At 46.4% G+C, this 12,632-nt stretch overlaps 1 protein-coding gene across 2 annotated transcripts in view; it reads left to right on the top strand.

Annotated features, from left to right (window-relative positions):
- The window catches only part of LOC115196712 (semaphorin-3D-like), a 61,562-nt gene extending 49,293 nt beyond the window's left edge, over positions 1-12,269 (top strand). For both annotated transcript variants that reach the window (XM_029757562.1, XM_029757561.1), the window contains exons 16-18: positions 1,875-1,939; positions 2,070-2,209; positions 11,624-12,269. In XM_029757562.1, the coding sequence (XP_029613422.1) occupies positions 1,875-1,939; positions 2,070-2,209; positions 11,624-12,124 (706 nt within the window). In that variant the 3' untranslated portion in view covers positions 12,125-12,269. The remainder of the gene's footprint in view (positions 1-1,874; positions 1,940-2,069; positions 2,210-11,623) is intronic.
- Positions 12,270-12,632: the final 363 nt, after the last annotated feature.

Here is a 12,632-nt window from a genome sequence, read left to right as displayed (position 1 = left end):
TGGTGTTGCAGGGAAGACCAAAATGCAGCAGAGTTGTGGATACTCATTCTTTTAATTCACAAAAACAAGAGTAAAGCATCCACAGAAAAAACCAAAACAATAAACGATACTCACGACACCAACAGTTTTGCAGGCTATACTAATGCAGTGCAAAAACAATTCCCCACAAACACACAGACAAACACACCCAACTAATATAGGACTTCCAATCAAAGGCAACACCAAACAGCTGCCTTCAATTGGAAGTCCACCCCAATTAACTCTACATAGAAACACCCAACCTAGACAGAACATAGAAAACACAACTTCTTCTGCCACGCCCTGACCAAAACTATACACCTACTCCACCTGCTGGTCAGGACGTGACATTACCCCCCCCCCTAAAGGTGCAGACCCCGAATGCACCTTCCAAAATAAAAAACACAGAACACCCAAAACAACCTGAAAAAATCCCCCTAACTACAGGGAGGGAAGGGAGGGTGGCTGCCGTCAATGACGGCACTGTGCTACACCCCCCCTCCCCAACCCACCTATATCTGGAGGTGGCTCCGATTCTGGCAGTTCCGGGCAGACGGGCCACCCCGGCAGCTCCGGGCAGACGGGCCACTCGGACTGGGCCGGAGGACAGTCGGGCCACTCTGGCAGACCCGGAGGGCAGTCGGGCCACTCTGGCGACCCGGAGGGCAGTCGGGCCACTCTGGCAGACCCGGAGGGCAGTCGGGCCACTCTGGCAGACCCGGAGGGCAGTCTGGCCACTCTGGCATCTCCTGGCAGTCTGGCCACTCTGGCATCTCCTGGCAGTCTGGCCACTCTGGCATCTCCTGGCAGTCTGGCCTCTCTGGCGGCTCCTGACTAGTGGGTGGCTCTGGCGGCTCCTGACTGGCGGGCGGCTCTGGCGACTCCTGACTGGCGGGCGGCTCTGGCGACTCCTGACTGGCGGGCGGCTCTGGCGACTCATGACTGGCGGGCGGCTCTGGCGACTCATGACTGGAGCCAAAACTGCCCTTGTGCCCCCCCCAAAAAAATTATTGGGGCTGCCTCTCGAGTTTCCTAAACTCCTCCATAGCCCTGGAAACGCTCAACCTTATTTCTGTCCATGTCCATCCTTCCTCCTCGTTCCTCTGCTGCTTGGTCTTGTGTTGGTGGTGGGGAATTCTGTCATTGTTGTCGTTTGGTTAAGGAGGACCAAAATGCCGCAGGTATGTGTATGCTTATCTTGACTTTTAATAAATTCCAAAATGAACACCAAAATAACAAAAAGAGAACGAACGATCAACAAACAGTCTGGCAAGGCACAAGGCTAAACACAGAACAATCTCGAAACTAATATAGGACTTCCAATCAAAGGCAACACCACACAGCTGCCTTCAATTGGAAGTCCACCCCAATTAACTCTACATAGAAACACCCAACCTAGACAGAACATAGAAAACACAACTTCTTCTGCCACGCCCTGACCAAAACTATACACCTACTCCAGTAGTGTGTTCTTTACGTATCTGTGGTTGTCAGTTGTTGGGTTCATCCATATATGGTTGTTGTCATTATGTTCAGCATGTTAGACAGATGTAACAGGTTTATCAGGACAGACAGAGCAGCTTCAATCACTGCCTGAAGTAACTCCTGTTACCGGTAATAGAAAGCCCCTGGAAAAACACTGATCAGGACTCACAGACACACACACACACACACACACACACACACACACACACACACACACACACACACACACACACACACACACACACAGAGAGAGAGAGAAAACCTTTTGTGTGTTAAGAAGAGTAAAACATTGCCTTGACAGCAGGACGTGACCTTTCACCCCTAACCCTGCAGCGTGTGTGTGTGTTTATGTATGTGTTTTGTGTTGACAGGAGAGCCAGAAGACAAGACATCAAACATGGAGACCCATCCAGCCAATGTTGGGATACAGAGGACAGTAAGTAACACCACTGCTTCTCTGACTCCCTCTATATGGTGTGTGTGACCGTGCGCACGTGTAAATGTGTTGCTTAGACAATCACAATATAACACGTTAACACTTTAAGGATATATTTCTGTGTTCTCAGCTCTGCATGGAGGCAGGGTGGAGGAGAGGATAATGTTTGGGGTGGAGAATAACTCAACCTTCCTAGAGTGTCTCCCCAAATCACAACAGACCACCACACGCTGGTTCATACACAGACCTGGAGCTGAACACAGAGAGGAGGTGAGACAGAACACACACGCCAACGCATGTATGCACACACACACACGCATGCACACACACACACACACACACACACACACACACACACACACACTGTAGAGAGGGGTCAAAGAAGTAGTAAGTATTGTGTTATCAGAGGCTTACAGTGCTAGCATTACTAGAGAGGTTATAAGTCATCACATCCCATGTCTGATACACAGACACTTTACCTGCCTAAAACAGATGCTCTATCTCTGTTACATCATATACCCTTACAGCATAACAACACACCCAAACAAAACAACCTGGAGGAGTGCTTAGATGTTCTAGATGGTTTATGTGCTCCTTTCGCTTGTGCTGTTTGACATTGCCCCCAAATACAAAGATAATATTCTGCTAATGGCTGGGGAAACAAAGGATTACGGAAAGAGAAAGTCTCTACTGCGAGGAAACATCAACCCTTGGGTGAAACGTCAGTCCAAAAGTGGGACGAACGGATATGCTGGCCATTTTGACTAGGATTTAGTCTTGTTTTCGTACGGTCACTATGTCTTGCACCTTCCCTCCTTTCTTCCTTGGAGTGATCTTGATCTGTCACAACTGAATAGGTGAGCTGTTTCACTACAAAGCTTTCACCAATCCACTTCATATCAAATGATGTCTACACAGTGATATGTTGTTACAGTGTTCTAACAGAGTCTTAACGTTACCAGTCAGTCAGCCATTTTAAGGTTCAATATTTGAAGTGTTGTACCTGAGTGCGATGTTGCCCTCTGACCGGAAGCTGAGCTAGTTTTTCACTCTAGTTTTTAGCAGAATGATCCGTTTGACTTTGGAACTCCCGGGGTTACTGTCGAAAGAGGAAGAAGAGGAAGAGGAGAGGAGGGGGAGAGGAGGAGGTCAAGAGAAGGGTAATATGTAACAGTAGATGCATCAGGCATTCTTTGATGTTTAATGAGTAACCTTGTCTGAGACCTACACAGTCAACTGTCAACTCTCACCTTTGTAGAACAAAGAGCTGATGACCAGCGGTCAATCACTAGTGGCTTCCAGATGGAGATCACTGATAGTGATTCACAAGCACAGTCCATCCATCACTCTCTTTCTCTTTTATTCTCTCTCTCTTCCTTACTCTATTCTCCTATTCCTCATCCTCCTCCTATCTCGTCCTCGCTCCCTGAACTCATACTGGTCGTTATGAGTTGAATTAACCTTCTAAAACCTCTGGTCGAGGTGGTGACTGACTGAGACCAGACACGGGAAGAGAGAGAGGGAGAATTTAGAGGGAAAGGGAGAGGGAGAGGGACAGAGAGAGGGACAAAGAGAGGGAGACTGGGAGATAAATGTGTTTGTATTGGAGGAGTGAGACCAGTAGGTGAAGTGAGGAGAAGGGAGGGGAGGGGACAGGGAGGGGACAGGGAGGGGAGGGGACAGGGAGGGGTGGGGACAGGGAGGGGAGGGGAGGTTTTGTTGTTTTGGTAAGGGGAGGTGAGGAGAGAGAGAGGTTTTTTGTGGGAAAGGGAAGGTGAGGAGAGAGAGACAGGTTTTTTGTGGGAAAGGGGAGGTGAGGAGAGAGAGACAGGTTTATTGTGGGAAAGGGGAGGTGAGGAGAGAGAGACAGGTTTATTGTGGGAAAGGGGAGGTAAGAAGAGAGAGACTGTCACACCCTGACCTTAGAGAGCCTTTTTATTTCTCTATTTGGTTAGGTCAGGGTGTGATTTGGGTGGGCATTCTGGTTTTTCTATTTCTTTGTTTGCCGGGTATGGTTCCCAATCAGAGGCAGCTGTCTATCGTTGTCTCTGATTGGGGATCATACTTAGGCAGCCTTTTTCCCACCTTAGTTTGTGTGATCTTGTTTTTGTATAGTTGCTGTGTAGCCTGCAGAACGTTAGTTTTGTATTTTGTTGTTTTGTCGGTGTTCATTTTAAATAAAAGTAAAATGTTCGCCTACCACGCTGCACCTTGGTCCAATCTTTACGACGAGCGTAACAGAGACAGGTTTTTTTGTGGGAAAGGGGAGGTGAGAAGAGAGAGGCAGGTTTTTTGTGGGAAAGGGGAGGTGAGAAGAGAGAGGCAGGTTTTTTTGTGGGAAAGGGGAGGTGAGAAGAAAGAGGCAGGTTTTTTTGTGGGAAAGGGGAGGTGAGAAGAAAGAGGCAGGTTTTTTTTGTGGGAAAGGGGAGGTGAGAAGAGAGAGGCAGGTTTTTTTGTGGGAAAGGGGAGGTGAGAAGAGAGAGACACGTTTTTTGTGGGAAAGGGGAGGTGAGAAGAGAGAGACAGCTTTTTTGTGGGAAAGGGGAGGTGAGAAGAGAGAGACAGGTTTTTTGTGGGAAAGGGGAGGTGAGAAGAGAGAGACACGTTTTTTGTGGGAAAGGGGAGGTGAGGAAAGCAGCTCATTGAGATTGACACTGATCTCCTGAACCAGACCATTGAGATTGGTGTGTGTGTGTGTGTGTGTGTGTGTGTGTGTGTGTGTGTGTGTGTGTGTGTGTGTGTGTGTGTGTGTGTGTGTGTGTGTGTGTGTGTGTGTGTGTGTGTGTGTGTACTTGTTTTCCTACATTATCAGGACCCCAAAAGTCCTAACATATCTTAATGTCCTGAAAAGGTAGGAAAACAATAACATTTTTGAAAAGTCAGGATTTTTTTCAGGTCCTGAATTAGTTCAAATTCTATTTTAAGTTTAAAGGTTTAGGGTTAGTGTTTTGGGGGTTAGAGTTAGGTTTAGGGTTATGGTTATTGGTTAATGAAAATAGGATTTTTAATGGTGAAAAAATGTTACACTCCAAAAAGTCCTGAAATTTTACGAAAACAGGTGTGTGTGTGTTTTTTTGAGTGTGTGTGAGTGTATGAGTGCTTGCAACCGCTTTCCCCCACATGGGAAACCATAGCCCAGGCAAGGCAATGTGTTTGTGAGTTAGAAACACAATGGGAAGGAGGTTTGAAGGATTGGATGCAGGAGTTCTCGCTCTGGAATAGTTTGACCCTGACTATGTTGAATGGTGTGGATACTGATGCTTACATTTTCTTCTTAATTTTCAAACAAAGGAGAAGTCCCAGATACATACTACTGGTGTAATGACCTTTAGAGGAACCTTTATTATATAGTGTGTGTGTGGTCTTACAGCTGGACTTTAATATAGGAGCAGGTGATGTCTGTTTTATTTCACTTTCCGTCCTATTTTTTATTGAATCATTTCAGACTCCTCCCATCAGCCTTTTCCCTTCTTCCCTCTGTCCTCCGTCTCATTCCACCTGCTCCCGACCTCTCCTCAATCCCTTTCTCCCTTCCAACATCTTCACCCTATGTTTCATCTGTTTCTTTCTTCTCCCCCTTCTCCTCTCTCCCTCTCTCTCACCATAATCAGAATCATGTCAGAATTATGTGAAAAATACATTCCACTCTACAAACTACATTCAGATTCCTCCTGAAACCTCCTGACACTTTTGTAGAGGATGTATGTGTAATAGCACTGTGGTAAATACTAGTGTGTAACCTCTTTATATGGGCTTACCATGTTTACTTCTGAATCCAGACTCATCATATCACAGCTGTAGTAGAGTTGTACACATCATCAATGTCAAGATGGAGAGATACTCTACTGACACACACACACTAGCTGGCCTTAATGCGTGGGACATGAATGATCTCTTCCACATCAAAGCACCCCAATCTATATCTCCAGGAGTGATACCAATATTTATTTCTGCTTTAAGTCTGTCTTCCCAGTAGCCTACTTGGTGTGTGAACTGCTAACTGCTCATAACTTGTTGTTGTTTTGGTAGTCAGGGGCTCTATAGGAGGGGGAGTGGTTTCACTGCTTTTCTGAGTATATAACCAGCTTCCCACGCGCCATCTCAGTGTGCTTCATTCTATAGCTAGAGGACTCCTGATATCTCCAGGAGTGATAAGTATAATTGATGTCTTCATCTGTTGTTGTCTAGGACTGCCTTCTTGCTAGCTACTGTCATCTACTTTAAGTGCTGTCTGTCCTCCCAATAGCTACTTGGTGTGTGAACTGCTGACTGCTCATAACCTGCAGCTGATTGTTGACACCAACCAGGATTAAGGGGCAGGGCAATTTGTGACTGCTGTTGTTTTGATAATCAATGGCTGTATTGGAGGGGGAGTGGTTTCTCCTCTCCTAGGCAGTCAGCATTTAGTACTGGGAACTGCGCACTTCACCTCCAGTAGGAAATTAGTGTTAGTACTACTACAGTCTAATATAATAAACCATATAGGAGAGGCTTTTATCCAAAGCAACTTACAGTCATGCATGCATACATTTTAAGTACAGATGGTCCTGGGAATCAAACCCACTATCCTGGCATTACAAGGCGCCATACTCTACCAATTGAGCTACAGAGGACCTCAGAGGACCAGTCTCCGCTGTAAGTGGCGGTTGTGTCAACGGTGGTCTCGTCGCCAAAACAAAGACAGTTCTGCGGAGTTGTTCGAGGGAGGAAAGAGAGGAAGGCTCCACACCACTCTCTCATTTGAGTATATTGCCTAGTTATTTTCAGATCTCATAGAGTTCTTTTGTAGTTCAGCCAACTGTGTGTCTTTTCTATACCTGTTAGCTTTACAGATGCTCCCCACCCCTTGGCTGCTACCCTTCTAATTTATTGTACCCTGCACGAACAACCCATGTGGAATTCCTGGTCCCCGGCAGGGGTTGGAACTGCCGATCTGCGGTCAAGAACGTCTTAGCCTATGCTGACTTTTTGGCCCTTACGTAAAGATGAATCACCCCAGTGATGCTCTCTGAGGTGATTCCAGAGATGCTCTCTGGGGTGATTCCGAGAGCATCTGGTCACCGCGGCAGTGGCACAGGGCAACTTATTTCACCTAAATGCAGACATGGATTTTCTCTTTTGTCTCTCACTCACCTGTCCATCTCCTAATTTGAATTCCATGCTGTCACTGTCACATGTCCACTCAAGATTCACATTGTTGTCATCTATCACCCATCAGGTGCCTTTAGCTAGTTCCTCAATTGAGCTTGGCACCTTGATAAGCTAATTTCCTGACCGATGGCTCACCACTCTTCGTACTGGCTGACTTCAACCTCCCGATGTCTGCCTTCGATTAATTTCTTTCCAACTCTTTGATTCCCCTCCTTGCCTATTTTTACCTCACCCATTCCCAGTCCCCTCCCACTCACAAGGCAGGCAATATGCTTGACTTCATCTTTACTAGAGGCTGTTTGCCTACTGACCTCACTGAAACCCCCCTTCAAGTCTCGGATCACAATCTTTTTCCCCCCTCTCCTTAAATCCTATCCACTCAGCCCCTACCCAGATGGTCATGTGCCATCCCAATCCTCTCTCTCTCTCTTCCACTACTCTCTCTTCTTCTATCCTATCATCTCTCTCTTCTGCTAAATCCATCTACCTCCTATCTCCTGGTTCTGCCTCATCGGGCAGCTAAGTGAAAATGGAGGTAAACTAAACATCCGGAGTACCTATTGTATGTTCACTCCCTCCTCTCTACTTTATCTTCCTCTGTATCCACTGCTAAAGCTACTTTCTACCACTCTACATTTCAAGCTTCTTCCTCTAACCCTAGGAAACTCTTTTCCACCTTATCCTCCCTCCTTAATCCTCTGACAATCCCCCTCCCTCCTCTCTCTGCGGACGACTTTGTCAACAACTTTGAAAAGAAGGTTAACGACATTCTCTCCTCATTCACTCAGCCTAATGAGTCCACTGGTCTCACTCACACAACTACCCTATGCCTTGATCTCTTTCTCCCCTCTCTCTCCAGATGAGAAACTAGTGAGGTCCGGCCGCACGACAACCTGTCCGCTCGACCCCATCTCTTCCTCCCTTCTCCAGACCATCTCTGGAGACCTTCTCCAATTCCTCACTTCCCTCATCAACTCATCCCTGACCACTGGCTGCGTCCCTTCTGACTTCAAAATGGCCAGTGTTGCTTCCCTCCTCAAGAAACCAACTCTCTCTGACGTAAAAAACTACAGACCGGTATCCCTTCTTTCTTTTATTTCCAAAACCGTTGACCATGCTATCTTTGACCAACACTCTCGCTATCTCTCTCAGAACAATCTTCTTGATCCTAACCAGTCAGTCTTCAAGACGGGTCTCTCAACCGAGACTGCTCTTCTCTGTGTCATGGAGGCTCTCCACACTACCAAAGCTGACTCCCTCTTCTGTTCTCATCCTCTGAGATCAATCTGATGCCTTTGACTCCATGAACCATCAGATCCTCCTCTCCACACTCTCAGGGCTGGTCGTCTCAGTCTCTGCACACTCTTGGATTGCATCCTACCTGGCAGGACGGTCCTACTAGGAGACATGGAGAGGATCTGTGTCTGCATCATGTACTTTCACTACTGGTGTCCACCAGGTTTCGGTTCTAGGCCCTCTCCTCTTCTCTCTATACACCAAGTCACTCGGCTCCGTCATATCCTCACATGGTCTCTCCTATCTTAGCTATGCTGATGACACTCAACTACTTTTCTCCTTCCCCCCTTCTGACATCCAGGTGGCGACAGGCATCTATGTGTACCTGGCATATATCTCAGTTTGGATGTCGGCCCACCACCTGAAGCTCAACATCAACAAATGGAGCGGCTCTTCCTACCAGGGAAGGCCTGCCCGCTTAAGACCTCTCCATCACAGTTTACGTCTCCACGGTGTCCCTTTCCCAGAGTGCAAATAACCTTGGCCTTACCCTGGACAACACCCTGTCGTTCTCTGCAAACATCAAAGCAGTGACTCGCTCCTGCAGGTTCATGCTCTTCAACATCCACACAGGAAGTGGCGCAGGTCCTAATCCAGAAACTTGTCAATTCCCATCTAGACTACTGAAACTCGCTGTTGGCTGGGCTCCCAACTTATCCAGAACTCTGCAGCCCGCCTGGTGTTCCACCTTCCCAAGTTCTCCCGTGTCACCTCGCTCCTCTGCACACTCCACTGGCTTCCAGACAAAGCTCGCATCCACTACAAGACCATGGTGTTTGCCTACAGAGGAGCAAGAGGAACTGCCTCTCCCTACCTTCAGGCTATACTCAAACCCTACACCCCAACCTGAGTACTCCGTTCTGCCACCTCTGGTCTCTTGGCCCTCCCACCCCTACGGGAGGGCAGCTTCAGCTCAGCTCAGTCAAAGCTTTTCTCTGTCTTGGCACCACAATGATGGAACCAGCTTTAACCTGAAGCTAAGACAGCGGAGTCTCTTCCCATCTTCCAAAAGCATCTGTAACCCTACCTCTTCAAATAATATCTTAAATAATCTCACAGCACCCTCCGTCACACCCCCTCCTCAGCCCCCCCCGCCCCCAAAAAGCCTTTCGTGAACTAACACTCACACTTGACTTTTTTTTCCCTCTTACTAGCTCTGACTCTGCTGATAGCTACGTTATTATTTAAAAAAAATGTACTTACTCTGACTGAGATACGTGGTTGTCCCACCTACAATTTTTTAAATGAAATGTAAGTCACTCTGGATAAGAGTGTCTGCTAAATGACTAAAATGTAAAACTGTCCGTGTTTTCAGTTTATTAACCTCTGGCAGGTGGTAAGAGAGCAGACTGAGGGGGGAAGTATGTGTTGAAGCACTCCCGCTCGCTTCCTCTTTATCTCAGTCTTCACACACACACACACAGCCCAGCTGTCGGGCTGTTGTTTTAGGCCATGCCACCTGATGATTCATGGTGGATGTTAGTGAGCATGAAGAAAGGATCGTTATCACTCTGATATGCTAGCACCACTGACCCTGACACTGACACACACACACACTCCTCTGACCCCATCAGTCAACACACACCGCATCCAAACCCCTTAATGTGCATCCTGTTCCAAGGGTCATTACCGTGCTTAAAACACCTTGGGTACAAATTAGCCGTGTGTTTGTGAGCACTGTGGGAGGTATTGGCGTGTGTGACGTGTTGTTGAAGGGCTACAATCTGGTGTTGATAGGTCTGGTATCCCTGTTAGGCCAGAGATCATACATTCCACATGTTTCATACCTATCATATAGGTTTGTTAATGTTGTCTTGCTTATCGCCCTGCTTATTTTTTCCTGGGTGAGTTAGGCTTAAAGTCTGTCCAATGTTTAATTCCTATTCTAGATGGTTCCCAGCAAACCAAAATTGGTTCTGTGAAAGTTCCCAGAACATTCGTTAGGTCGCAGCAAATGCTCTCAAAACACAAAAACTGTCCAGTCATTTTTATTTTACCTTTATTTAACTCGGCAAGTCAGTTAAGAACAAATTCTTATTTACAATGACGGCCTACACCGGCCAAACCCGGACGACACTGGGCCAATTCTGCGGCACCCTATGGGTCTCCCAATCACGTCCGGTTGCGATACAGCCTCAGTTTGAACCAGGGTCTGTAGTGACGCCTATGAGATGCAGTGCCTTAGACTGCTGTGCCACTCGGAAGCCCACTAGTCATGCTGATGATTATAGAATGTTTGTTTAAAACATGTGCCTGATGTTGCAAGAACATTCCTAGAACACATTCAATCTATTCTTTAAATGTTCCCAGAACATTTCATTAGGTTGTGGAACCGTCTGGTGGGAACATTGTGGGGACATCACAAAAGATGTTTCCAAAACCCAAAAATGGTCCAATTATGCAGATGATTCCACAATGTTTCTTTTAGGGTGTTAAAAACCATTCACCTGATATTGCAAGAACGTTCTTAGAACACATTTAATCTGTTTTTTAAAGGTTCTCAGAATGTTTTTTTAGGTTGTGGGAACATTGTGTGGCTATGACAAAAGATAGTTTCCCAAAACACAAAAAATGTCCAGTTGTGCTGACATTCCGATAATGTTTGTATTGGGGTGCACTAAACATTCCTTTGATGTTGTAAGAATGTTGACAGAACAGACTTTCTGAGTTCTTTAAAGGTTCCCAGAACATTTAATTATGTTGTGGTAACAGTGTGGATACAAGAGATAGATTCCCAAAGCACAAAATATGCTCAGTTGTGATGACATTCATACAATGTTTAAGTTAGGTTGAACAGGACATTCCTATAATGTTGTAAGAATGTTGCCAGAACACCTGGTCTAAGTTCTTTAAAGGGTCCCAAAACATTTCATTAAATTATGGGCGCTGTCTGGGATGTTGCAAGAATATGCACAGAACATTCCCACAATGTTGTACAATGTTCCACATTTTCCAAATAAGTCAGTTATGAAATTCATAGCAAATTCATTCATACACTGTGTTATTATACCTGGAAACCTAATGAGAACTTTTGGGGAATGTTCTGTGGTGGTTGTTTTATACCGCATTCTTTGAATGTTTTTGCGATGTTATCATACTAATGTTAGATAAAACCCTAACTACAACTGGGAATTTTAGCTAATGTTTTGGAAATGTTCCCGGTTTGCTACGTTGCCTCTGTAGAGTACTATATGAATGTTTATAGCTAATATTCTGTCATCTCACCCCCTCTCCCAGGTGAGGCCAGATGATAGAGTGGTCCATACAGACCAAGGTCTCCTTATTCGATCTCTCCATCCTGCCGATGCCGGCATGTACGTGTGTATGGCACAGGAGCACACACACTTCACACACACTCTGCTCCGCCTCACGCTGCGCCTCATTTCCTACGGGCATCTTGACAGGCGGCCAAAGCCCAGCAAGGACCCCAGTGCTGAGGTTCGCCACGGGGTAGAGTCTCGTCAGCGCTATAAGGACTACCTGCGTGTGATGAGTTCTCCCATTGGCTCGCTGGAGGAGTACTGTGATTCGCTGTGGCTGGAGAAGAGGCCGGCCAATAGGAGAGGTGGAAGAGGGCAAGGGGTGGGGAAATGGAAACATATCCAGGAGCTGAAGAAAAGCAGGAACAGACGGCACCACGGAGAGAGGGATGGAGAGAGGGATAAAGAGATGGATGGAGAGAGGGTAGTGTGGCGGAGGAGAGGAGGAGCTGGTGAGGATACCAAAGAGGAGGAGTGAGAACAGCAGTCAAAAAGTGTCATTAGGGGAAACCATCAATGTTTATAGTGGTAAATGGGGGCCATGGGTAAGATGATCAAATAAGTAGTTAGACTTGAGGGAAAATTATAATGTCATTAGACCACAATACAATCTTAGAAAAAAAGGGTTCCAATGGGGTTCTTTGGCTGTCACCATTGGAGAGCCCTTTCTGGTTCCAGGTATAACCCTTTTTGGTTCCAGCTAGAACCTTTTTGGGTTCCATGTAGGACCCTCTGTAGAAAGAGTTGTACCTTGAACCAAAATGGTTCTACCTGCAACCAAAAAGCGTTCATTGAGGGTGTAGACTGCTAAGAGCAGACTGCTGTCACAGGTATGATCTTATTTTATACCAGTCAAACACTCATAGGACTTACATAGGTCTGGCTTTTCAAACTACACTACCCATGATCCCTCTGGCTGTGCCTCAGTCCAGGGTTGTGTCTCAATATTGTATCAGTGCTTTTACTGTTTTATGGTTGTGGCTAGA

Source organism: Salmo trutta, chromosome 7 (assembly GCF_901001165.1).
Source record: "Salmo trutta chromosome 7, fSalTru1.1, whole genome shotgun sequence".
NCBI lineage: Eukaryota > Metazoa > Chordata > Actinopteri > Salmoniformes > Salmonidae > Salmo > Salmo trutta.
This window is presented reverse-complemented; position numbering and strand designations above follow the sequence as displayed.